Consider the following 27,098-nt stretch of genomic DNA (forward strand, 5'->3'; position numbering starts at 1 on the left):
CCCTCCTCTAGCCCCTCCCCCCTCCCAGTTCTCACAGCAGGCCCCAACTCCAAGCTCCATCCTTCCAGGGGCCCCAGCACCAGCCTGGATCTCAAAGAGGGAACCCTGACTGTGGCAGACACCACTACCTCTCCCTCAGAATCCTTCTTGTTTTCTATAGTAATCAAACCTTTAACGAAGAATGTGAGTACAGCACAGGGCCACCAGGCCAGAGACTACATTTCCCAGCCTCCCTTGCAGCTAGGGGTGGTCATATGACTATGCTCTGGCCAATAGAATAAAAGCAAAAGTGCTTGGTACTATTTCTGGGTCAAAAGAATGCTGTTTGCCCTCTATTTTCTTTCCACCCCCTTTGGCTCTTTGGGAAATGGTGGCAGCTGCTGCAGCGGCCTGAGACCCAGATCGGAGCCTCATGTTGAGACTGGCAGACTCAGTCTGGGTTCTCAGAGGACTACACCTCCACCTCATTTAAGCCATGACACCTTGGGGTCTCTTTGTTTCGGCAGCTGAGTCCATAACCTAACTACGCACTGTCTCCTGACTAGAACTGGACGGCCATGCATTACAGTGATTGCAAACAGACTCTAGAGTCAGTCTAGAGCAGGGGTGGGCAAACTTTTTCACTCGAGGGCCACAATGGGTTCTTAAACTGGACCGGAGGGCCGGAACAAAAGCATGGATGGAGTGTTTGTGTGAACTAATATAAATTCAAAGTAAACATCATTACATAAAAGGGTACGGTCTTTTTTTTTTTTTTTTTTTTTTTTTTTTTTTTTAGTTTTATTCATTTCAAACGGGCCGGATCTGGCCCGCGGGCCGTAGTTTGCCCACGGCTGGTCTAGAATCTGCTTCTTGACTTGCCAGCTTTGGTGCCCTGGACAGTTTACCTAACTTTTCTGTATCTCATTTTCTCAGCTATAAAATGGATACTGGGATCTACCTCACGGAGTTAAGGGCATTCAACCAGCTAAGCTGCAGAGGTCTGGCACAGGGTTCCTGCCTGATGAATTATTATTTTATGTCCCCACAGTCCTGGTGGGCAGGAGTGTCACTATCCTGAACCCCCCCCCCCCCCCCACCCCGACTCCTGGACTTGAGCTCTGACGGGAACAAATTCACCCCTGTCAGGCCGCAGCCAGTCTGCACTGGTTCCCTCACTCGCCAGCTGGAAGGGACTGAACAGACACGAGCAAATAAGTTTGAAAACAAGCCAACCAGAGGATGTGGAAGCTGTGACATTCTGGGGCTTCTAAGTTCTAAAAATGGATCATTCAAAAAAAAATAAACTCAGATTTCTAAGGCTCGTGGGCAGAGAACAGGGCAGACTGCTTCCCCGTGCTGACTAATTAATTAAGGGAGGAGGACTTTCAGGGGAGCCTGGGAGGGGGAGGACTCGGGCAGATACATACACTCCCCAGTACCCATGGTACCCCCATCCCCCAACATCTACCCACCTCAGATCAAGGGGGCCCTGCTCACCTCATCCCACTCCCCGCTCCCCCTTCTCCACTGCCGCCCCCTCCGTACCTGTTTTCTTTGCCATTTGGCAACAGGGATGGGCGCTCAGCCCCTGGGCGTTCCGTGCAAACGTAGGTGTTTCTGCGGGTCATCATGCTGGGAGGGAGGTTGTTCTGTGAGAGACAGGGCCGGGAAGGGAGTGAGGGCATGAAGGGACACTCCTTACCCCTCACTTTTACCCGCTCCGGCCTCCCTCATTATGAACAAGGAGAGGCCTGTGTGTAAACTGATGGTTGACTCTGGGCTAAAGGAACCGAAGACACGAAGCTCCTGGGCCATCCCAGCAGTCCAGGCTGAGTCACAGGAGGCCCCTGGGGCTGGGAGGTTCCAGGGGCAGCCTCGTCCACCTCTCTCCCGCCCCACCTCCCCTTGGTACCCACCAACAAACTTTGAGAACATATTCATGCTACACGGTGTCTCTGCTTTGCCTTGGCACAGACGGTCTCATCTGCTTGGATATTCCTCCTACCTTCCCCCTGACTCACTCCTCTGTACATCTGAGGTGTCGCTTCATGATCTACCCCCACCCCAGCTCCAGCCTGAGTCAGGTGCCGCCTCTGGCCTCCCCCAAGCAGCCTTCAGCACTCTGTACTGCAACATCTGTTCACATGTACGTCTCTCCCTCACAGAACCGTGAGCTTTCGGAGGACAGAAATATCGTATCGGGATTATGTCGCCTCATAAACTGCACTGGGAAGTGAGCCCTCTTCTCTAATTCAGGCTGTTTGTCGAAGACTGGTGTTTTTTATGCTTGGAAGAATTCCGCCAGTTTAGAGCCATCTGGGTCTGGAATTTTCTTTATGGGAAAGTTTTCAATTCTGGAGTCAATCTCTTTAATAAGAATATACGACTGTTCAGGTTTCCTATTTCTTTTTGCTCAGTTTGGCTCACTGTGTCTTTAAAGGCATTTGTCCAGTTCAGCTAAGTGGTCAAATCTACTGGCTTAAAGTAGTTCCTACTACCTTCTTGCTATCTCTTTATGTTACAGCACAGTCCCCTTTTCATACGGACATTGGTAATTCGTGTTTGCTATCTTTTTTCTCAATCAGCCCTGCTCGGGGTCCAACCTTTCTAAGAACCAGCCTTCGGCTCTGTTGATTTTTTCTCTAGTTTACATTTGTTTGCCCTTTTATTGACTTCTCTTCTATTATTTCCTTCCTTCTCCTTTCTGGAGGGCTAATCTGCTGTTCCTTTCCTCCTTTCTTAAGCTGTGGGTTCATCTGAACACTAACAGTAGCTCTCAGTGAGCGCTTACTGAGCCAGACACTGTGCGAAGGACTTTATGTACAAGATTCTCACTCACAATGACCCCAGCTTTTTAATGAGCTCATTTCACAGGATGGAGTCCGAAAGCTCAGAGAGGTAAAGTCACTTGCTCAAGGACACACAGCTCATCAGTGTAATTCAAACTTTGGTCTATGTGGCTTCAGAGTCCGGACCACTTTCCTAGAACCTGCCTGCACCCTGGTCTCCCACTGTGGAGGGCATGTGGTTCCCCCAGCTGCCCCTGCCACTCCAGGAAGCTACGGAAGAAGCCAAGTGCTACACTCCTCAGGCTCGTCAGCAGCTCAGGTTCTGGACAGGAACGGGTCCTGCCAACCTTCGCACGCATGAAGCCCCGACTTCTGCTCTCATAGGCCAGGTCCTGCGGCCTCTGCTTGGGCAGGGCCCCCACACCATCTTCCAGGTGCTGGGTGTCACGGGGCCGCTCGCTGAGGGTGAAGTCCCGGAGTCTCCCACTGCAGCCATGACCGTGTGCTCTGGAATTCAACAAGCTGCCGGCAGCCTCAGGGGGGCAGCTCCTGGTGGGTCTGGCCCGCTGACAAGGTGTCATTCCCACAGGTCTAGTCTTCTGCCTGCTTCTCCAGGCCTTCCTACTATTTTATAAGCACCACACCTAGTTCCTGTATTAAATCCTCCTGCATGCTGTATGCCTCTTTCGGACACTGAATGCTACTTTACACATTAGCACCAAGCACAAGATCAAAGAGAGAACGCTCAGCAAATGTTTGTTGAATGAATGAGTGAGTGAACGATGTAACAAGGGGTCCTGTGTGGTGGTCTGGGGAGCGGGATGGGAAACGCCAAGGTCTGAAAAGATGTGAGTCCAGCAGCACCTGCAGGCCGGGCCTCAGGTGGTCGTACCCGACCCTGCCCCAGCCCCGGCCACTCACAGGGGTGCTCGCGCTGTCCTTCCGCCGCTCCGGGATTTCTGCTTTGTTGGGGTTGTGGGCACTGCTGACCATTGGGCTGGAGGGGGGCAGCCCTCGGCTCCCGCTGCCCGCAGTGCTGCAGCTCGCCTTCCGGCTTGGCAGGCGCTCCTCCTTCAGCTCCGCCTCCCCCGTGCTGGTTGGGCTGCGCTTGGGGTGCAGGGGTGTGGGGGATGGGCCGCCTGGTGGAGGGAGGGGACAGTGAGGGCTGGCAAAACCTGGAAAAGCCAGACCCTACACTGGGTGACCCTGGGGACCTCAGCAATCCTCCCTGGGCCATATCTCTGTGTAGGCGACTCTGACAGGGGCTGTCAGATTGACCCGGAAGCTCCAGAGTGATGCGAAGCACGCAGAGGCAGGCGATGCACGGCATCATTCCTTTCTTTTAAGGCCCAGAGACTGGGAACAGCCTAAACACCGCTTAACAGGCAAATCCTATCTAATAAAAGAGCAATATGCAAATTAACCATCACTCCATCACAAAGATGGCGGCACCCAGTCGCCTCAGCCCCGCCGCTGAAGTGCCAGGCCTGTTGGCCAGGCAGGTGGCGGGGGTGGGGGGGGAGGGCCGAGTGCTGAGGCATCGCTGCTGGAGTGTCCGGGCCTGTCACCTGGCCGGGGGCCGCGGGGGCGAGCGACAAGGCACAACCCGCTCACTCCGGCGGCCGATCCAGCCTCGCCGCTCTGCCGCCAACAGAGTGTCCCGAGGCAGTGGACACGGGGGGGAGCGAGGCAGCGGACACGGGGGGGGGGGGGAGCGAGGCAGCGGACACGGGGGGGGGGAGCGAGGCAGCGGACACGGGAGGGAGCGAGGCAGCGGAGACAGGAGGGAGCGAGGCAGCGGAGACGGGGGGGGAGCGAGGCAGCGGAGATGGGGGGGAGCGAGGCAGCGGACACGGGAGGGAGCGAGGCAGCGGAGACGGGGGGGGGAGCGAGGCAGCGGACACGGGAGGGAGCGAGGCAGCAGACACGGGAGGGAGCGAGGCAGCGGAGACGGGGGGGGGAGCGAGGCAGTGGAGACGGGGGGGGAGCGAGGCAGCGGAGGGGGGGGTGGGCGGGGGGGGCGCGAGGCAGCGGACACGGGAGGGAGCGAGGCAGTGGAGACGGGGGGGGGAGCGAGGCAGCGGAGGGGGGGGTGGGCGGGGGGGGGGCGCGAGGCAGCGGAGACGGGAGGGAGCGAGGCAGTGGAGAAGGGCGGGCTTTGCTCTGGCCACAGGAAGCCCTATTCTTGCAGGAATCTTCCTGCAATGGGCCTCTAGTAGTTAAATAAATCAAGTCATTCCACACAATGGAATACTATGCAGCCTTTAAGAAGGAGGAAGCTCCGCCCAGCTGATGTGGCTCATTGGTTGAGCATTGGTTGAGCATCGACCTATGAACCAGGAGGTCACCATTTGATTCAGGTCAGGGCACATGCCTAGGTTGCAGGGTCAGTCCCCAGTAGGGGGCATACAGGAGGCAGCCGATCAATGATTCTCCCTCATCATTGATGTTTCTACTTCTCTCTCCCTCTTTTTTCCTCTCTGAAATCAATAAAAATAAAAAAAATAAAAAGAATGATTATGTAACAATAGAGTGATCTTCAAGACAGACTGCGAAGCAGGCCTACACTGTGCTATCATTTGCATAAAAAAGGAGAAAAGTGCCTATCTATACATATCTACTATATCACCTTTTTATATATGAATATATCCAAAGAGCTATCATCTGCCTCAAAAGAGGAGAATGTTACCTGTACAGTAAATTAATATGTTAACATAATAGTTATATCTTTGTATGTCCCTTTTCTTTCTCCTTTTCATATCTCTCTCTCTCTCTCTCTCTCTCTCTCTCTCTCTATATATATATATATATATATATATATATAGATAGATAGATGCACACACACATTTATTCACCCAAGGATATTTTTCACATTGATTTTTAGAGAGAGTGGAAGGGAGGGGGGAGAGGGAGAGGGAGAGGGAGAGAAAGAGAGAGAGGGAAACACCACTTCAAGAGAGACACGTTGATTGGTTGTTTCCCGCACGTGCCCCAACTGGGGCCAGGAATGGAACCTGCAACCCAAGTATGTGTCCTTGACCAGGAATCGAACCCAGACCCTTCAGTGCTTGGGACGAGGCTCTAACCACTGAGAACACTGGCCAGGGCTACCTCATTATCTATAGATATAAAAACCTAATATGCAAATAGACCAAATGGTGGAACAACTGGTTGCTATGATGTGCGCTGACCACCAGGGGGCGTGTGCGGAACATGGCGGGTGTCAGCAGCAGGTGGCAGAGCACAGAACATGGCACGTGCCAGCCACAGCGGGATGGTGAAGCAGGTGAATAGAGGAGCCAGACCAAGGTAGGGTGCTGGTCGCTGTCATCGGGGTTACAGAAAATCCTTTGCTCCCATGTGCCACGGTCCCGCCAGGTGCTTGCACCTAGTGCCAGTGCCAGTCCCACTCGCACCCGCTGCCGGGGCCAGAGCCGCCGCTCGCAACTGCAGCTGGCACCTGGCGCCGGCCCCTATCACTCGGCACTGTCAGTGGGTGCAAGTGGCGGCTGCAGGCCCTGATCACCCCTCAGGGCTTCTCCACCTCCCCCTGCTCCTGAGGGGTGATCGGGGCCAGAAGCTAACCCTCGCGCCTGTTGCCAGCAACGGCCCCGCTCGCACCCACTGCCAGTGCCGGAGCTGCCGCTTGCGCCCACTGCCGGTGCCCGGCACCGGCCCTGATCTCTTGGTGCCATTAATGGGTGCAAGTGGCGGCTTCTGGTCCAGAATGCCCGAGTGCTTTTCCAGCTCCCCTTGCTCCTGAGGGGCGATCAGGGCAGCAGCTGCTGCTTGCATCCACTCACAGTGCTGGCCCCACTCACACCCGCTGCTGGCGCTGGCCCCAGTCGCTCCATGCTGTCAGTGGGTGTGAGCGGGGCTGGCACCATCAGAGCATGGGAGCGGCAGCGGCAGCAGCTCCCGCCGGCAGACAGGGGACTGGGGACCAGGGCCATGGAGGGAGGGGTCGGGCGGGGGTGTGGAGGATGGCCTGAGACCTGCCCCTGGGTCTACCACAGCCTTGCAGCCCACAGTTCCTTTCAGGGTGCACGAATTTGTGCACTAGGTCCCTAGTACATTTATAAATAAAACCTCTTCAAAAGAACGTATATAATCAATGTATACGCAAATAAACTCTTGAAAGTTTTTTTTTAAAAAACAATGTATATAAAACCAGTAACAGTGGCTGCCTCCAAGGAGAACAAATGGGGTGGGGGTGGGGCTCGCAGAAATGTGTTGAACGAAAACTATTTTACTGTTTACCCTTTGCGTACTACCAAAACGTAAAGCCTGTGACTGTTTTAATTTCAAAAACAAACCTGGCCCCTTAGAACGTCTTAGGAATTTATGGTTTCAGGGCCAGGGGATTAAACATGTTCTAGAAGTTCAGTCAGAACTGCTAAATCCTCAGGAACCTTAATGGTCACCGTCCAAGGACAGTAATCTCCATGACGACAGACGGGCACCGACAGACACGGGCACCGTCAACGATCCTTTCCGAGAACCCAGGAGCCCAGGTCTCCATGCAGGGCTTTAGGGGGTACAGTGTTGTACCATAGGATGTTGGAGTCACAGCCTCTCTAGCACTTTCTGGGCCAGTCTTGCTATTTAAAGGGGTCGGGGAGCCCTAGCTGGCTTGGCTCAGTGGATAGAGTGTCGACCTGCCGACTGAAGGGTCCCCAGCTCGATTCCAGTCAAGGGCACATGCCTGGGTTGTGGGCTCGACCCCCAGTGGGGCGGGGGGTGGATGCAGGAGGCAACCGATCAATGATTCTCTTTCATCACTGATGTTTCTATTTCCCTCTCCCTGTCCTTCTCCCTTCCTCTCTAAAATCAATAAAAAATATATTTTAAAAACAATAAAAAAGAAAGGGGTGGGGGAGCCGTGGCCGTTGTGGCACCGGCTGGGCACCAACCCATGCCCCAAAGGTTACCAATTTGATTCCCGGTGAGGGCACGTGCCTATGTTGTGGGCGCGATCCCTGGTAGGGTGTGTGCAGGAGGCAGCCGATCAGTGTTTCTCCCTCTCTCCCCCTCCCCCTTTCTCTCTCTCTAAAGATCAATAAAAAACCTTTAAAATAAAATAAAAAAGGGGGCGGCGGGGGAAGGAGACCCAGAGGAGGGGAATGGCTGGACCGCCCAGACCCACACTGAGCTCTGACACGCCTCTCCAGGTACAACCTGAGCTGGTCTCCAAAACCGAGAGGTAAGGAACCGAGGGCCTGGGAAAAGATAAGGTGAGATAAGGAAGAGAGGAAGGAGAAACCAAAGGAGCAGAGGAAGCGAGACACCGACAGTGTCTGCTCTGGGTCTGGCTGCTTTTCCGGGTTCCGATCCTGCCCTGAGCCTGGCTGTGCACTCCTCCCCCAAGGCCGTGCGATGTCCCGGCATCTCTAGAAGCAAGTCCTCTCTTCCGGGCGATGGACTCGAGCGGGTCTGTTGCTTGCTACCCGAGAGCCTGACTGTGGGGCGGCCATACTCACAGAAGTCGCTGTGCCTGCGCTGGCGGTGGTAGGTGGAGGAGGAGCTCCGCTGCCCTTTGCTGTGGCTGGTGCCTTTGCCGGAGCTTGTCCCGTTGGTGGTGTCGCTGGGCGCCCGCACCCTTGCCAGGGCCAGTGCTGGAGCGCCCCGGTCCCCGCCCTCCTGCAGGAGGACAGTGAGCCTCAGCCCCATGTCCTCTCTGCCCCAGAAGTCCCTCCACCCCAGGCGTCCCGGACCCCAATGCCCCTGGTGCCTCTGACCTCAGTCTTCCTGCCCAGCAGGAGGTAGGTGGCGGTCACTTCGTTGTACTTCTGGCTGGTCAAGGCCTCTTTGATTTCTTCCCGAGTGTAGCCCATCCCCACCATCACCTCTGAGAGAGGGGGATGGAGAGGCTCAGGCCCTCAGCCCTCCTTCCCACATCAGCAATGCCTACTCTCTGGCTGGTCCAGTGCCCACTCCCCCTTCTGCCGGGAGGACTCATTTTCCTCGGCAGAACATCCTTGCCCACGCAGATCACTCAGCGGATGCCTGCCCGCTCCAAGCCCCAAGGGCAGGAAGATGGCCCAGGTCTGGCCAATCAGAGCAGTCCACCCCCAGGGCCAAACTGACTGGTTCGGGGCGGCCAATGGGCACCAGCCTAGTGCTTTCAGTGGAACGGTAGGAAGTGCCTCTGTTCCTGACGAGGTGCCCAGACCACTAGGCTATGCTGCTGGCAGCTTGCTCCTGGCAGGAGGGCTCCTGGAAATAAAGCTGCCTCTTGGCAGATTCCCAACTGCCCCTGAGCACCTGTCCAGCTGTGTCTGAAGGCTGACATCCCCGGCCTGTTTAGTCATGTGAGTAACGTCACTCTTAGGTTAAACCATATTACATTGCTGGTATTGACGATTTTTAAGCAAACGGCGATTTCGTATGCTTTGACCTCTTATCATCATCATCATCATCATCTGGTTTAAGCCAGAATGGCTTGGGCTTTCTGTTACTTACAACCAGGGAAGTCCTGATTAAGGGCCTTCTGACGGTGGCCTGTTTCCTCAGCTGTACAATGGAGGGTTACTGGATGGCCCCTAAGGGGCTCTTCCAGGGCTAACGCTTTAGGGGTCAAGTGTTCGAAGGTGCTGGGCTGGAGGGATGGGGACCAAAGGAGTGGAGGGTGAGTCACGGGCCACGGTAGGGACTTGCCCCAAACTCACAGATTGCCAACGGCTGTGCCCAGCACTCCGGAAGTGCTCCCACATCCCTATGTGTGTGTGTGTGTGTGTGTGTGTGTGTTTAATATACTTTTATTGATGTCAGAGAGGAAGGGAGAGAGGGAGATAGAAACGCCAATGATGAGAGAGAATCATGGATCGGCTGCCTCCTGCACGCCCCCCACCGGGGATGGAGCCTGCAACTCGGGCATGTGGCCTTGACCGGATTCGAACCCGGGACCCTTCAGTCTGCAGGCCAATGCCCTATCCACTGAGCCAAACCAGCTAGGGCCATTCTTTTATGTTTTAATAGTCAGAGCTAACATACACCAGCACTCAGTACATGCCTGATATAAAGTACAGTCTGTAGATTATACTTCTAGTCAATTAATATTCATGACGCCCTGTAAGACAGTTCTATGAATACGCCGTTTTACAGACGAGGAAACAGACGCACTGAGAAGGGAAGCCACTTGCCCAGGGCCACACCGCCAGGAAGCACAGCACAGGGACTGGTGCCAGACTCTCGCTCCCCCCACGGCCTGGCCAAGTTGCTGAGGCACCAACTGGAGGGGTGGGGCTGGGGGGCTCCTCCCCTGGCCCTGGGGCCCGCCCGCGCTCGCTGACCCTCACCGATTCGCTTGGTGTCCCCGAAGTCCTCCTCCGGCTCTGTGTATGGCTTCAGCTCCTCACCCTCATAGCCGATATTGATCCATTTGTCTTTCATGATTTGCTGCAGGAATCGGAGCAGGGCAGGGAAGGGGAAGATGTGTCAGGAGAAGCCAGGAAAAAATATAGGTTCCCACCCCCACGGCCTAGCATCCCAGAAGTGAGGGCTTCCTGAGAGCGAGCACCTCCTCACCCCATTTCCCAGCGGGGCCCCCCCGCCCCCCGCTGGAGCCTCCAGATGCCACTTCCCGCCCCCACATCATCTGGGTCCCCAGCACGCAGTAATCATCCTAGAAGCTCATTAGCTAATTACTGGCGTGGCAGGGAGTGGGCGAGGCTGCTGGGTCGGGGGTGCATCAGGATGGGTCTGGGAGCCTTTTCCTGGGCTGCCCGGCTCCCCCCGCCTTCCGGCCAAGGACCTTAGCAGGCGGGTGGGGAGAGGACAGGTGCAGGACAAGAAGGCAGCCGGGGGGTGTGGGGCCGGCTTACCTCCAGAGTACAGCGTTTAGCGGGGTTCAGCACCAAAAATCTCCGCAGGATGCTCTCACAGTCGGTAGACATGTAGAAAGGGACCCGGTACTTCCCCCTGAGGACTCGCTCCCGCAGCTCCTGAGGGGACAGGGTTACTGGGGGAGGGGTCCGCCCGCCCCCACCCCTCACACACACACTCATTTCGCACTTCTGTCCCAGCCCTGAACGAGGCGGGTGAAACCCCACCACTCCCCCCTGACCTCAGTTCCCATCTGTAAAATGCGAGTATTGTGCCCAATGCAGCAATTTTCAAAAAATATTACCAGTTTAAAGCCACATAACTTCTCATTCAGAGGAAACCTTACAGAGAAAGTGAATTCTCTAAGCCAGGTGAGAGGGGTGGCAGGTGAGTTAGCCTCTGGGCTCAGTCTCTCTGTCTGTAAACAGGGACCCCAGCACCCACTTCGGGGGCCAGGGAGAGAGTGAGTTTATAGCAGTGAGTGCCCAGCACGCGCTAGGCCCCGAGCAGCACTATTTAAATATTAGGCTTATACAAGGGGAGGGGGAGGGGACCCCTGCCCACGCCCTCCTCCCCGTACCTTCCCTCGGACGTGCCTGCCTGCCCTTCTGAAGAGCTCTGAGGCTCTGCAGGTCTCAAAGGATGAGCTCTCATCTGCTGACCTTTAAAAATAATTTTGTTTTGTTTTGTTAATTCTCACCTGAGGATATTTTTTTCCACTGCTTTTCAGAGTGGAAGGGAGGGAAGGGGGGGAGAAAGAGAGAGAAACAGATGTGAGAGAGACACATTGACTGGCTGCCTCCTGCACACTCCCCGACTGGGGGTGGTGGGTAGGGAGTGAACCCACAACCCAGGTATGTGCCCCAAACTGGGAATTTAGGCAGAGACCCTTTGGTGCATGGGCAGGTACTCTAACCAGTGAGCAACACTAGCCGGGGCTAAAATTTGTTTCAATTTATTGATTGATTTTAAAGAGAGAGGAAGGGAAAGAGAAACAATTTGTTGTTCCACTTAGTTATGCATTCATTGGCTGATTCTTATATGTACCTTGACTGGGGATCAAACCCACAACTCTGTATATAGGGATGATGCTCTAATCCAGCAGTTCTCAACCTGTGGGTCGCGACCCCTTTGGCGGTCAAACGACCCTTTCACAGGGGTCGTCTAAGACCATCCTGCATATCAGATATTTACATTACGATTCATAACTGTAGCAACATTACAGTGATGAAGTAGCAATGGAAATAATTTTATGGTTGGGTCACAACATGAGGAACTGTATGTAAAGGGCCAGAAGGTTGAGAACCACTGCTCTAACCAATGAGCTACCCGGCCAGGGCTATGCTGACCTTTTTTTTTAAGGGCTTTGTCTGAGGAGCCCTAAGGCTGTGCAGGAGAAAATGAATCCCACGCTCCATGGCATGGCGGACCAGGGAGAGCCCTTTCCGTCCTGCATAAAGACCCGAGGGAGAGAGAGATGGGGAGGGGGAAGCCATCTGCCGGGGCTGGGGCCGGAAGAGGCGTGTGCCTGGGCAGCCTCCTGGGTCTGCAGATCGTTACAGCCCGAAGGGTCGTGAATATTTCATCATCATGAGGATCGCTTTCAGGGCTCTCACCCCGACACAGGGCTCTAAGTGCTTTCCAAATATTATATCTGTGTTCACGATAACGCTGTGAGACAGGGTCACGATGCCCATTTCCAGGCCAGGAGCCTGAGGCCCAGTGAGGCTGAGTCACTTGCCCTGGGATTGTACAACCAGAACACGGCAGGGCCCAGGGCCCCGGAGCCTGCCCTGTGTGACCACTGCACCGCCCTGCCTGTCACATGGCAAGAGCAGCCATTGGGCCACTGCCACCACCACCAGAGCTGCCCCAAGCGTGGTGCCCTGGCCAGATGCCAGGTCCCGGTGAAGGGCTATATACCCAGTGTGGCTGTGTCTAAGGTCACTCAGCAAGGAAATGACAGAGCCAGGACTTGTCCCCAGCTGTGTCTCCTTTGCCCAGCAAGGAGGTGTCAAGGGCCTGGGGCAGGTGAGCCGCTGGCCTGGTCCCTTGACAAGGTCTCCTGGCCCTGGCCGGTGGCACAGTGGTGGGCGCGTTGTGGTTTAGATTCCCGGTCAAGGGCATGTGCCTGGGTTGCAGGTTACTCCCTGCCCATGGGATGCGGTTCACTCCCTGCGTGCAGGAGGCCGCCAGTCAATGTGAGAGACACATCGATGCTTCTCTCTCCCCGCCTCCTCCCTCCCTCCCTTCCACGCTCTCTGAAAAAGCAATGAAAACATCCTCTGGTGAGGAGGACCAAACAGAGAGAAGAGGGAAGGTCTCCTGGCTCATGCTCGGGGCGCAGAACGCTTATTCTGAGACAGTGAGCCCTTTCCCGCCTCAGCTCAGCGCATGCTCGGTCGCTGCTACAAGCTGGTCCCGCAGTCCCCCCTGGACAGAGCGGGAGACTGACCCTCAGAGGGGCCGCCGCTCAGCGAGACCAGGGTGAGGGCTCCCTCCCCCTCACCACGCGGCCTCTGCTGATGGCCTGTCCTCAGCAAGGACTTCCTGGCCTCCTGACCGTCCTCCGGGGCCACTCTGAGCAGGGCCGGGCGTTTCTGCTGTGAATCCCCACCCGGGTCCAATGGTGAGAACACACGGGCACCCACTGAGGCAGGTTCTGCAGGGTAACCGGCCGGAACTGGACCGCAACGCCACGTGAGGAAGGACATAAGAAGGCGGAGGAACGGATCCCAACGGAAGGAGGCTAAAGAGATAGGACCAGAGAACGCCACGCGGGAGCCGGGGGGCTGCTGGAGCAGAATGGGGCCACCAAGGATGTTCCTGGGACGACCGGTGGAATGTGAGCACAGACCCTGGGTGAGAGGCCGGGACGCACCGTCGCTGGATTTGCTGAGTGAAGGGGACGGGAAAGGCCTGGTCTCAGGAGACACCTGCTGTACGTCACCTTCCTGCCTGCAACTAACTCCCAAAGGTCCCATTAATAAGGAGGGTGGCAATGACATGCCGTGAGCACATGGATACAACTGCGGCCAATGCTAGCGACTGGCGCCTCTCCTGAAATTTGTTCTCGCCCTGCGACCTTTCTGTAGACGGGCAATGTTTCAGAATAAAAAGTTCAAAGAGAAAAGAAAACCACCACACTAGAGCTGCCCCCCACCCATTCCCACCCTTCCCGGCTCCCCCCCCCCCCCCCCCGCCCAGCACTGGCCAGCATCTGAAATAATACGTCGCACTTACTTATTCGGTTTTTGGCCTGGCTGTGCTGCTGGAATGTCGGTCCATGAGGGCAGGGGTTTTTTGTTTTAAGGGCACAATTCAGTGGTTTTTAGTACATTCTGAGTTGTGCAATCATCACCACAATCTATTTTAGACCATTTGATCACCCCGAGAGAAACCCTGTTCTCCAACTTCCCCATCCTCCCCTAGCCTTAAGCAAACGCCAATCTGCTTTCTGTCTTATGGACATTTCATAAGAGCGGAATCATACAACGCGTGGACTTTTGTGACGGGCTCGTCCCACTCGGCGTGTGTGCAAGGACGGCCCCTGGTGTGGCACGTGTGAAGGCAGCAGCTCCTGCCTCTCTTGTCCACAGTATCTGCAGCACCCAAAGCAGCCTGACCCAGGGACGGTGGGCAGTAACAATGGACTGAGCGAGCCAGGATTTGAACCCCAGCCCGCCAACCACAAAGGCCCCGCCCCGAACCCAGACACAGCACAGTCCATCTCAGAGGCCCTGCCTGACCCCGCACTGTCACATGACCTCAGGCCAGCCCGCCCCTGTGCACGGGAGCAGTGTTGGGACGAGGCCCAGAGAGCTCCTCCCAGGAGAGTAAGACCCCGCGCCAGCCCCGCCCAGCACCTTGAGGTTGTGCCCGTCGAAGGGCAGGGAGCCGCTGACGAGGGTGTACAGGATGACGCCCAGGCTCCAGATGTCCACCTCCGGCCCGTCGTACTTCTTGCCCTGGAACAGCTCCGGGGCGGCGTACGGGGGGCTCCCGCAGAACGTGTCCAGCTTCGAGCCCAGCGTGAACTCATTGCTGAAGCCAAAGTCGGCGATCTTGATGTTGGCCTCGGCGTCCAGCAAGAGGTTCTCGGCCTGAGAGGGAAGAAGAGGGCCGAGGGTGGACGCGTGCGGGGGACAGGAGCACGGGTGCCGGAGCTGGCCCGCCCGGACTGACTGCGGCCTGGCCCTGACTCCCCGTGACCCTGGGCAGCGACTGGCCTCTCTGGGCCTTGGTTGCCTCCTCCATAGAATGGGGATAATCACGGTCCCTACTTCAGAGAATCGAGTGAATCTGCATAAAAGGCCTAGAACAGTGGTCGACAAACTGCGGCTCGCGAGCCTCATGCGGCTCTTTGGCCCCTTGAGTGTGGCTCTTCCACAAAATACCGACTTCTGTGCATGGGCCACGAAGTTTCAGTCGCACTGTACGTGCACGCCCGCACGTGGTATTTTGTGGAAGAGCCACACTCAAGGGGCCAAAGAGCCGCATGTGGCTCGCGAGCCGCAGTTTGCCGACCACTGGCCTAGAACGATATTCTGCACCCGTTAAGCGCCATGTAAATTTAGCTGTCATTGCCCACGTGGTCTGCAGAGCTGGGGTCCTCAGGCCCACGCCTGCCCTTCTCTGAGCCTGTTTACCCAGCAGAAACTAAGATGAGACTGACTATTCAAGACCCATAAAAATGAAAACAACCATTTTATCTAACACTCATTACACACCCACTACACACCAGGGGCTGTGGACTATCATCTATTTTATGAGTGGCTGCATGACACGGGGTTAAAGAGGACAGATTCTGGGAGGACCTTGGCGTCGGATGCCATCTCCGCCCTCACGCTCGGTGTCTGGGAGGGGAGGGGAAGGGAGGGCCGAGGTGGACGTGTGCGGTGGACAGGAGCATGGGTGCCAGACTTGGGTGGGTTGCCAGACTTCTCTGTGCCTCCGTTTCCCCGTGTAAGCAGAGGACAGCCACAGCCCCTGTCTCAGAGGCGGTTGCAGGGTTAGGCATACAGCACCCACCACGGTGTACGGGACACAGTCGGCACGCACACATCTCCATACAGTTAAGGGTTTGGTCTGGCTTTGGCAGCACATGTTCTTGTAATCGCCATTTCACAGTCGAGGAAACGGAGGCTCAGGGAGACGCCTCACGTCCACAGCAAGACAGCGGCAGAGCTGGCATCCAAGGGGCCTGGCCTCCCGCAGCCGAGCGGGGAAGGAGCCGCAGCACCTGCCTCTCCCGGCTTTGTGACTAAACTCAGCGCACAATACCCACCGTCAGTGTGGCCCGTCCCAACCTCGGCCCTGCCCGGGCCCAGGCCTCCCTCCCTCCTGCTGTAGTTTGGAGGCCCCTTCCCCACCTCTGACCCAACAGGAGGATAAACCCACAAACACATCTCAGAGCGCCTTCCCCAACCTCCACCCAGCTCTGAGGTGGCACTGCCCTTTGTGGCGTTTGGAGCTCCGCAGTCCAGCCCCTGGTCTGGGCTGGGCTGGGCTGGGTGGTCCCTCTGGGGCACTAATCAGATCCTGAAATCCAATTGTTAGCCACTTCCAGGACCCTCCACCAGGGGGCGCGCCTCCTCCAGGCTGATCTTCACCATCATTGTTACCCTCACAGGGCACCTTAGAGGTGGCGGCTCTGAGAGGAGGGGGTAATTCAGGGCAGCCCAGGGAGAAGAAGGGGCTTTTAGGAACTTCTCCAGCCATTTGACACTGGAATTTTACATTTTTTGAATCTAATAATAATTTTAAAAGTTGGGCTTGTATTTTGTACATCTTTTTTCATTTCATTTATTGTACTTTACCAAAGCACCTGTCCGCACCGGATAGGGAAACAAAGCTGGCCCCTTCTGAAGAACCTTGAGAAGCCCTCCTTCAAAGCACAGGGCCTGGCACATATTAGGTGCTCAAGGAATCAGGCAAGCCGCCTCTATTCGAGGCACACAAACGTTTCTCTCTCGGGTCTAAGACGAGAAGTCCTGAGATGTGGGGTTCTCTCGGGTGGGAGGTGTGGAACGGGGACCCCGGGACCCGAGCTACGAGGGGCTGCCCCTACTCGGCCGCTGAGTCCCCTCCCTGGCGGGCACTAGCCGTGAGGGTTCTTGTGCAACGTCCTTCTCGAGCCCGAAGATGCCCGGGAGATGAGACCTGGAGGCAGGGTGACTGTAGGGCTTTGAAATCTCAGTTCTCAAAGATTCCCGAACGTTCTAAAGTCTGACACACAGGCTCTGAGTGACGGACTCCCTCTCGCCCAGTGTCCTTGTCACCCAGTGTCCTTGTCTGGGACACACGTAACCGCGGCGTCTAGGACACTCTGTTTCTTCCTCTTTGTTCCTCCTGACCCCACCCCGGACTCGCCCCCCCCTCTCCTGGCCTTGCTTTTGCCACGAAAGGCTTGGGACGAAGGCCAGGGGCCCTGGGTGCTGAGGGAGGAGCCTGTGGAGAAAAGGTGGGCTGTGGAAGAGGGTACAGGTGAAGCCGGGGGACCGGAGGTGGGCTGAGCTGGGAGCTGGGAGCTGGGAGCTGGTGGTGGGGAGGAGGGCTCACCTTCAGGTCCCTGTGGACAATGTTTTTCTGGTGACAGTAGTGCACAGCCGATACAATCTGGGGGAGAGGAGGGAAGGTCAGTTACCTGAGGCCCCAAGCCCCCCAGCTTCCCACAGGGACCCTGTGAGCCCACTCACACCGAGGCTCTGGACCCCAGACCTCCCCAAGGCCCAGGCCGATGCAGCACTTGCATATCCCATCGCCCCGACTCAGTCACAGCGGGAAACGCTGTGGGACCTGCAGACACACACCTCCCCTCGGGCACCCAGCCCTCACCCGCAGATATCAGGACACCCTCCCGGCAGCGACATCGGAGCAGCACACGGGGACTAGCCCCGCCTGACTTTCACGTCTGGACAGATGCATGAGGAAGGGGCACACCTGCAGGTGGACCCGTGGCCCCACACACCAGGGCTGAAGCCCCCCACGTCCCAGGCAGCTGTGTCAGGACTGCTGGACAGTCAGGGGCTGACACCCGCCCTCAGATCCCTGTACCCATCAAACCTACACTTGGCTGCCGGGCACCCTCACATCTGTATTTTCTCTTACCCACACACTTGGGCACCCTCACACCTGCGTGTCTTTTCCCAGCACCCTGACATCCTCACACCTGCATGCCCTCTTACTTACACCCCATTGCCACATACCTGGAGAGCAACACCTTCTTATCCACCTGGACATCCTTACACCATACACTCTTGTTCACCAACCTATATACCCGCACCTGGCCCCCCTCACCCATACGCTCAGGCTGCATGCACACTTTTCCCCGCACATCGACACACCTACAAACCTGGGCGCCCACATACCTAGTTCTCGCACGTCTTCAAATCCACACTCCTCCACTCACACCTCGGCACCCTGGCACCTCCAGGTCCCTTTAGCCACACTTCCACACCCTGGGCCCACCCTCGCACCCACATTCCTGACACCTGCACACCTGGCACCGTCCTGCCTGAATCTCTCACCCACTGAACTGGGCACCTGCACAGCTACGTCTGGATATCTTCACACCTGGGCATCTGCACACCCATGGACACCCAACTCTCTACCTTCACCCCCACCCCCCTCCCCCGCCATCATTGGACAATCCAGATCCACGCCCAGCAATCAGACTCTCGTCCCCAGGGACCCCACCCAGCCCCACCCACAGCCGTAACCCCAACCTGTCGGAACTTGGCTCGAGCTTCCTTCTCCTTCATGCGGCCGTGTGACACGAGGTAGTCGAATACTTCTCCTGCAGGGCAGAGGCCAAGGGGGTGAGGGTGGGGTGTGGAGGGGGAGCAGGGAGCAGGGTAGGGCGGGGAGGGGCCTCACCAGCACTTGCATATTCCATCACCAGGTACAGCGTCTTCTCGGTCTCGATCACTTCGAAGAGTTTCACTGCAATGGTGGGGGAGAAGGGGGGAGGGGGCAGGTTATGCAGGAAGAGACCCCGCCACCCACCACACTCGTAACTGTGTGGATGGCTGAGCCATGACACCCTCACTCAAGAACACTCAGTGGCTCCCTACTGACGGCAAGACTTTCCTCTCCTCGGCCCCATGTTACACCTCTTATATATTCTCTCTCACAAGAATGTCAGCTCAGCTCCACGCAGCCAGGGATTTGTGCCTGTTTTCTCCACCGCTGGATCCCCAGCATCGGGCACACAGTGGCCACCCGGTCAATATTTACCGAGTGAAAAAACAAAGGATCAGTAAGTGGCGCGGCACATCCAGGCCAGGCCAAATCCCGCTTCTCTCGGTAACGAGCCCTCTCTCTCTCCCTTGCCTAATGACAATGACAATGACCATGGTTGCTACTGATGGCAACAATCAGACCGGCTCCCACAGCTTAACGCTGAGCGGAGTGTTTCGCATGCACAGTCTTATCCAATCCTCACAGCGACCTTGAGAAGGCCCCACTCACGCCCCCTGCCGAGGAGGAAACTGATGCTCCGAGAGGGTAAGTGACGTGGCCAAGGCCACGGAGCCCGTGAGCAGGGACAGCGCTGTGAGGAAACAGGCCTTTCTAACGACCGTAACTGCCAGTCCCGCAGCGCCTCAGCTCTCCCCGTGCCCTGGTGCCCTGCTGGCAGCCTCTGAGCCCCCGCCCTGCCCTCCTCACCGATGTTGGGGTGGTTTAGGCCCTTCATGATACGAACTTCTCGGAACAGCTGGAAGAAAGGGGAAAGAGGAGGGTGGGTGGTCTTGAGGACCCTCTTCCCAATCCTACCCCCACGCTGCTCCCTCTCCCTGGCCTCACCTTCTGCAGGCTGCTGGGGTTCAGCTGGGTTTTGTCGATGATTTTGATGGCAACCTGGAGGTGAAAGAAGCGGGGGAAGGTCAAGGTACCCCAATTCAAGATTACCTGGGATGGCCTTCCTTTACCCCCTCTCACAGAAAAACCTCAGCCTGAGCCATTCCTAGTGGATAGGGAGCTGGGTCTCAGGACCTTTGCACGTGCTATTCCCACCGTGTCCAGTGCTACCCTTACTTTTATAGGGAAATAGTCCCTATTCTGCATTGAGGCCTGGATGGGGCTGCTCCAGGGGCCTGTGTGAGTGTGTGACCGAGACCTTAAGGGGGACCTTTGTGAGGGCATCTCAGAACATTCATCCCCCCATCTTTGTTTTAAATGCACAAACTGGGGGACAATAAACAATAACTGAAGCTAACCTTACCGACCAGTCACACGTGCGTTACAAATGATAACTCTTCTAATCCTCACAGAACCCCCGTGAGAGGAGTGCTAGAATGACCCCCACTTTACAAACGGGGAAACTGAGGCACAGAGCCGCTCAGTTACCTGGCCAAGGCTATGCGGCGAGGAAGTTTGCAGGCTGGGATCTGAACTTCTGTAGCCTGACAGAGTCTACCTCTTAAACACTTAAAACTACATGTGCACATTTATGGTTTTAAAAGAACTCTGAGGTGGTCATCACGTGGGGGGGATCAGACTGCTATTGAATTCTCCTTATATTTATCTTGTAGCTGAGATTTTATTTTGATTTTCACCTGGGATAGAGCGCCGTAAGCTTTGCCATAGTGAGGGCCCTGTAAGTCTTAATCCAGCTTTAAGTCTATAGCTTTTACAAACGGTTTTGGGGCCACCCCAGGCCCCCTGGATTACGAGTCTTCCCGTGGGAGGCCCTGTTCCCTTGGGTGCCGGTCCTCTCTGAAACCCCTGGAATCACGATCAAGATCCACACGAGGGAACGGCCTGTTCTTTGTGGGGGAGAGGGTCCCTGGCTGTCCTCATGTTCTCACGAGTGGGCTTCTAATTTGTCAAACGTTTTGTATGCCGATACTGAGGCGATCATATGGTTTCTCTCCTTGAGTCTGTGGATGTGGCGCAATACATGAATAAATTGTGAATCTGCAAAGAACTGTGCATTCCCGGCTCAACCCAGCTTTGCCCTCACACGGCTTTCTGCCTGCTGGACCTCTGTTCACATGTGAGGCTGACATCGACTTCTCAGCTGCTTTTGCGATGGCTGCTGAACTCGCACTGAACACCCGTTGGCCGTGGAACCTCCTTCTTTCGTCTCCGGAAGGACCGGCATACAATGGGCACGTTTGGTACAATTTGCCCATCAAAGCACTGGGGCCTGGTGTCTTTCATGTGTGCAGCATAGACAGCGAAAGGGCAGGAGAGGGTTCGTCCGAGGCGGGAGAAATCACGCCCGTCGTTTGCTTAAAATGGAAGGCGGTGCGGAGGAGTCATGAACCCACCCACCACCTTCTCTCCTGTTGAGTGTGAGTTGGAGGCCTCATATCTAGGCTCCCCGTCTGCCTGGGCCCTTTCTGCAATAGTGTTGCCACACGCAGGGCGTAGGGGGAGGAAGGGAGAGTGTGTACTTGAGAACTCCAATGAACCTTGTGTTCTCAAGATCACTGGAAGATCTGCTGGAGTCCAAGTCCACTGTTAAAACAGGGAGGTGCCCAGGCTCAGACACAAAGGCCACACAAATTATTAGAAACACCACACACAGCTCTGCCTGTGATCTGCGATTGCTGACCATCTCAGGGATGCCTGAAAGGGTTCTCTTCTCCTACTTGGGCTGCTCTGGGAAAATCTGAGATGTTCTGATCTGTCCTGAGGAGAGGCAGAGACTCACCTGAGGTCACAGAGGAAGACGCGGGCCAAGCCCACCGCGCCCCACCGCCCACCAAGCGCAGGCGCTGCAGGCCTCGGGCCCAGCCGCGCCCGTCCCCTCACTCACCTCCCGGCCGGTGAGGATGTGCCGGGCCAGCTTGACTTTGGCAAAGTTGCCCTTCCCGATGGTCCTCAGCAGGCGATAGTTGCCCACGTGGGGCTGCTCCTCGGGGCAGGAGGCGATGGAGTTCCGGCAGCGGGCACCCAGGGATCGGCTGGACCAGGACGGCCCCTTGTCCGAGGAGCGGCTACTGCCCAAGGTGCCATGCTGGGTGGGGGAGACGGAGCGTGAGCCGCGGGCAGTGCCCGTCCAATCCGCCTTCAGCGGAACCAGCGCTGGGGTGGTTAACTCCAGCCACGGCCGCTTCCCGAGCCCAGGCCGGGAGAAGCAAGATGCCTTTGGGTCTCCCATCTCTCTCTACAAAAGGACACCTCCAAGAACAAAGGCGCTGGGCACCCGCCAACTCTGCAGCATCCAGGTTCCCAGACACCAGGCCTCTTCTTCAGCCCTCCCTGTCGTCAGCCTACCCACAACTTCCCTTGCTACCGGGACCTCCACCAGCTCTACACTATTTTATTCCAAATGCTGCAGCCCTCAACCCCAATCAACGCTGACCTCAACCTGGTCTCAACACTCCACCCCGACCCTCACTGCCTCCAACATTCTGTTTTCTCAATCCCTGTCGCCATGCCAGCCCCCAAATTCGATTCCAAACCCAAGTGTCAATACTGTATTTTGTTCCCAGTTTAGTTCCCCTAACAATTTCTTCTGATCTCAAATTCAAGGCCAAACACGGTCACCAAGTGTCTTTCATTCTGCCTGGACATCGTTCGAGCCCTAGTGTTACATTCCTTAAAAATATTCCTGTTCCCTCCCTCCCCGCCCCCCCTCCCCCAACACTGTGGCTCCCTTCGAGCCCTGACCGCTGCCTCCCCCGCCATCGCTCCTATCTGTCCCCGACACTCTGTTCCTGCCGTCCTGTCTCTCTCCCCTGCAGGTCACCTGTGTGCCCAGGCTGCCCTGTCCTGATTGTGAGCCCCAGGGACAGTGCCTCCCTTTCAGGGCTGGGGCCCAGGGTGCAGGCGACAGAGGCAGCCACAGGCCCCAGCCAGGCCGGCTCGGCTCGGACCCTGTGCCCTGCTCAGAAAGCTGAGGAAGAGAGGACAGCTGAAAAGCGAAGAGACGAGGGCCCAGGGCTGCTCTTTGAAGGACATCTGCCAGGCCACTTAGCAGTGACGATGACCCAGTATTTAATGAATGCTGGCCATTAGTGCATCATCACCCCCATTTTACAGGGGGGGAAACTGAGGCCCAGAGCCTGGATCCGAGCCCAGACAGCTCCCCCAGAGGTGATGTTCTTCCCCATCACCAAAACCATGTCTCACACGGCCACACTATTATTATTAAGCAGCTTTTCCTAGGGGCCAAGTCCTGGGCCAACACACACCTCATCTACATTTAATTCCCAGAGCCCGGAGGGCGGCACCTGCACCCTCTTATTCCAGAGGAGAAACTGAGGCTTGGGGAGAGACGGGGCCTTGTCAAGGTCACACAGAAGCAGAAATCGAATGTTCCCCACATGGGGCAGAAAGAACCACCCCGCCAAAGCCCTGGCCTCCAATGTGGGTCCAATTAGGACCAGCATTCTGCAGAAAGGGACCCCAAGGCTGAGACAGGGTCAGTGCCCTGCCCAAGGTCACAGGGCAGGTGGAGCAGAGCACCTGGGATTGAAACCTGGGCCTGCAGACTCCTGGGTGCTGAGCTCTTTCCCACATCCCACTGGGCTGCTCACCACCCCGGCCTCCTCTGGGGGGAGGCAGGGCAGGAAGGAAAGTGGAGATCCCGGCTGATAAGGCCCCTGATCCCCACCGAGATAACAGCTTGGAGAAGAATCCCCATCAGGTGGCACCAGGGGAGCCAACTGGGTGTGGGCTGGCACCCCACTGAAGGCAGTGTAGCTGAGGGACCCCTGCAAGGGGCAGCTGGGGCAGTGGGTGACAAAGCCCCCAGGGGCCGGGGGCGGGAGCTAAAACTGGCTGGCACCACCAGCTGGCCCAGCTCCCTCCCGCCGGCTGGCGCCCCAACACCGGGGCCTGTTGCTAGGGAACCTCTAGAGAGGCTGGGGGGGTGGAGGGCCTGAGACTTGGGGTGGAGTAGCATGACCCCACATAGCTATCAACATGGTAAACATGTGGCAGGAGAGGGCACTGCAACCCCAGATTCCAGAGGGAGAGACGTGACCCTGGCCGGGACTGACACGAAGGCCTTACACACTAGAGAACGGAAGAGGAGAAGGGGACTAGATCTCCCCAAATCCCCACTAGGCACAGATCTCAACAATGAAACGAGGAAGTACTCAGATGAGCCCCATTTTACAGATGACTAAACTGAGGTTCGGAGAGGTGAGGTCACTTGCCTGCGGTCACACAGTTAGGGAGGGATAGAAACTAGATTTGAACCCATGCTTATCTGAATAATCAAAGTAATACTAATAATTAATAACAGCAGCTATGTGCTTGGCCCGGTCTGTTTTACTCACATAATCTCCTTGGCTCCTTAAAACATCTCTAGCAGGGAGGTGCTATCATCAACCCCATATAGAGATAAAGAAACTAAGGCTTGCCCTAGCCGGTTTGGCTCAGTGGATAGAGCGTCAGCCTGAGGACGGAAGGGTCCTGGGTTCAATACCGATCAAGGGTACATGCCCGGGTTGTGGGCTAGATTCCCAGTAGGGGGCGTGCAGGAGGCAGCCGACCATTGATTCTCTCTCATCGTTGATGTTTCTATCTCTTTCCCTCTCCCTTCCTCTCTAAAATCAATAAAAATATATTTATAAAAAATAAAAGTAACTAAGGCTTAGCCCTTGCCAGGTAGTAAGTTCAGTTGGTTAGAGTGTTGTCCGGATATGCCAGGGTTGTAGGTTCGATCCCCGGTCGGGGTGCATTCATGAATGCAAAAATAAGTGGAACAACAAATAGATGTTTCTCTTTAAAATCAATGAATAAAAATTTAAAAATATGTAAATAACAGAAACTGAGGCTCTGAGCAGGGAGTGGATCTGTAGGCTCAGGAACCACGATGACAGCGCTGGGTTGAGAATCCACGGCCATCTGACTCATCCCCACAGTCACAATAGTGTGAGCACGTGCGGAGCGCGTCCTGTGTGCTGGGCTCTACCCGGATCAGCCCAAGTAATCCTCTGACTCAAGGGATCACCCCCACTTCCCAGGGCAGGCAACTGAGTCTCCGAAAGGGAGAGCCAGGAGCCTGAGGACACAGGCACACCAGCAGGCAGGGCCAGCACTTGAACCCAGCCAGGCCTGTGGGCCCCCTGGCACTTTTTGTAGTGACTGGGGGTGGGGTGCGGGGGGGCTAGGGGTACCTCATTGGAGACTCCAAATCAGAGTCTGGCCTATGGTATAATGGGTGGCAGGGGTGACGGTGATCTCTGTGAGGGAGGGTCCTGCAAGGTGAAGGAGCAGAGAAAACCTCTCTGGTGTGGATCAGGAATGAGAGGGGCTGGGGGGAGGGGGGGGAAGGACCTGTCAGAAGGCTGGGAGGAAAGGGACAAAAACCCCAGCTGGGAGAGTCTGGCATTGGTTGGTGGGGGGTCTTCAGAAGCACGGAGAGCGATCAGAAGCCAGGGGAGTGGGGAGTGGGGGGTCTCTCTGGGATGGCTCTGGGCTGTGGTCTAGGGACAGGGGGCCTGGGGATGATGGGAAGGGTGCAGGCCATGGGGCGGTGGCAGGGAGGGGCCGAGGGGCCCTGGGCCAGGGGCCTGCGTTGAGGAAGCTCCTGGAAGTCAAAGAAGGGGTTCTGTAGGAGCAGCCTTTGGAAAGGTCTGGGGTCTCCAAGTCCTGGGCAAGGGGAGCCCAGAGGGAAAAAGGCTGGGCCTGTGGGGGTCAGGGGCCTAGAAACGAGGAGAACGCTTCCAGAAGACAAGACAAGGGAGCTGGGAGCCAGGCAAGGCCAGAGGCTTGGAGCCCAGGAGTCTTCTGGAAGGAGGACCCGGGGTCAGGCCGTGCGAGCTGGGGGAGACCGCCAAAGCTGGGGAGAGGGTTTTCCTGCCAGGAAGAGGCCCTGAGGCAGGAGAGGGTTGGAGGCCTGGAGATCTGGGGAAGAGATGGTGCCCTGCAGGAAGGGCCTGGAAGAAGGGGGGACCCAGGGGTTGGGGGACCCAGGGGCTGGGAGCAGTTGGCATAGGGAGGGTGAGGCCTGGAAACCCCGGGCTGGGCTGGGGGCCTGGAAGTTGGAGGCCAAGGCTTCCAGCGAGAGGAAGAGGCCAGAGGGTCCGGAGCTCGGGGGCCCGGGGTGCTGGGAACCCAGGGCAGGGCTGCCTGGAAGATGGGCCCCGGCCTGGGCGTGGGGAGACCTTGAACGAGCGGGGAAGGGCCCTGGGCCCAGGAAAGGTGGGAACCGGCTTCCTGCGAGGGGTGCCCACAGGAGCAGGAAAGGCGGAGGGCAGGGACGGAGAGGAGGGGGGCTCCTGGGGAGCCCGGGACGCAGATCCGGCCGGAAAGGCCGGAGCCAGAGGCAGGACCGGGCCGGCCTTCCTGCGACAGGACCGGGCAGGGCTGGGCCCGGGGTCAGGAGCCTGCAGATCCGGGAGGGGCGTCGGGGGTCGGAGGAGGGCGGCCCGGAGGGGAAGGGGCTCCGGACGCGCCGGGAAGGGAGGGGCTCCCGCCGCAGGGGAGGGGGCGCCCGGAGGGGGGAGACCCGGCGGAAGCGGTCCGGTCCGCAGAGGGACGGGGTCCCGGGAGCGGGGCGCCCCGGGGGTCGGCAGGGCCGGGGAGCGGGGGAGGGTCCAAAGTCCCGCAAGTGCGGCGGGCGCGCCGGGCTCGGAAGGAGGGGGGTGGGGGGCTCTGGGGCTCGGGGCGCAGCGGGCGCGGGGCCGGCGGCCAGACCCGCCGGGCGCCCCCCGGGGCCGGCCCTACTCACCGTGTCCGAGTTCCGATCGCTGCCCGGGGCCAGCGCCGTCCGCGAAGACATGTTTCCTCCGGGTCCCGGGGGACCGGGCGGCCGGGTTGGGGGGGGCAGGGGCGCCGGGGTCCCCTCTTCCCCTCCCCCCCCGCCGGCCGGAGGGCGCGAGCTCAGAAGCTGGGCGCCGCGAACACCGGGGTGCACGCCGCGGAGAGGGGGCCGGGCGGGGGGCGGCGGACGCCGAGGGTCCTAGAGGCCCCGCGCGGAGGGGGCCCCGGGCGCCATCGGGGCGGCGGGCGGGCGGCGGGCGGGCGGGGGCCGGGGAGGGGGCGCGGAGCCGGGCCGGGCGGCGGCGGCGGAGGGAGGCGGCGGAGGGGCCGGGAGGAAGGGACGTCAGGGGGAGGGGGCGGGGCGTGGCCGCCGAGGCCCCGCCCCCGCCGCCGGCCCTTAAAGGCGCAGGTCGGGGCGGGCCCGGGCTCCGGGGGCGGAGGCAGGTCTGAGCGCGTCGGCGGGGAGCGTGTTCTCACAGGCGAGGAGCGACTCACCGGAAGAGAAGGGGAGAGAAGCGCCAGGGCTGGGCGCCAGGGACGCGGAGGAAGACTCGGGGAGACGCAGAAAGAGACAAAAAGAGGAAGAAAGAGGGAGCCTCGTAGGGAAAGAGAGGCACAAAGCGAGACGCGGAGAGGCACAAAGACTGACCCACCCCCGGGGGCAGGGAGAGACAGGAGACAAAGAGATGCGCAGAGACGCGAATGGAGAGACAGAGGAGAGGCAGGAGCCCCCAGAGGCAGGAGCCGGGCAGATGGCACCGTCCGCCTCCCCCTCCCGCCATGGGTCCCGGGCCCCGCGAAGCTCTCGGGGACCTGGGGCCGCCGGGGCGG

The 27,098-nt window shown here is 57.7% G+C and overlaps 1 protein-coding gene across 3 annotated transcripts in view; it reads right to left on the minus strand.

Moving 5' to 3' along the window:
* MARK4 (microtubule affinity regulating kinase 4) overlaps positions 1-26,513 on the minus strand; it is a 31,367-nt gene extending 4,854 nt beyond the window's left edge. The window contains exons 1-14 of one of the 3 annotated variants that reach the window (XM_036346007.1): positions 26,236-26,510; positions 21,364-21,564; positions 19,404-19,457; positions 19,266-19,314; positions 18,474-18,539; positions 18,323-18,393; positions 17,157-17,213; positions 14,462-14,698; positions 10,595-10,714; positions 10,070-10,169; positions 8,510-8,619; positions 8,252-8,411; positions 3,693-3,910; positions 1,528-1,631 (exon numbers count right to left, since the gene is read on the minus strand). In XM_036346007.1, coding sequence (XP_036201900.1) covers positions 1,528-1,631; positions 3,693-3,910; positions 8,252-8,411; positions 8,510-8,619; positions 10,070-10,169; positions 10,595-10,714; positions 14,462-14,698; positions 17,157-17,213; positions 18,323-18,393; positions 18,474-18,539; positions 19,266-19,314; positions 19,404-19,457; positions 21,364-21,564; positions 26,236-26,286 — 1,598 coding nt within the window. In that variant the 5' untranslated portion in view covers positions 26,287-26,510. Of the gene's footprint in view, positions 1-1,527; positions 1,632-3,692; positions 3,911-8,251; positions 8,412-8,509; positions 8,620-10,069; positions 10,170-10,594; positions 10,715-14,461; positions 14,699-17,156; positions 17,214-18,322; positions 18,394-18,473; positions 18,540-19,265; positions 19,315-19,403; positions 19,458-21,363; positions 21,565-26,235 lie in introns of all 3 variants that reach the window. The other 2 variants (XM_036346008.1, XM_036346009.1) reach the window with 2 other exon arrangements.
* Between the last annotated feature and the right edge of the window lie 585 nt (positions 26,514-27,098).

The sequence above is a fragment of the Myotis myotis genome, unplaced genomic scaffold (assembly GCF_014108235.1).
Source record: "Myotis myotis isolate mMyoMyo1 unplaced genomic scaffold, mMyoMyo1.p scaffold_m19_p_19, whole genome shotgun sequence".
NCBI lineage: Eukaryota > Metazoa > Chordata > Mammalia > Chiroptera > Vespertilionidae > Myotis > Myotis myotis.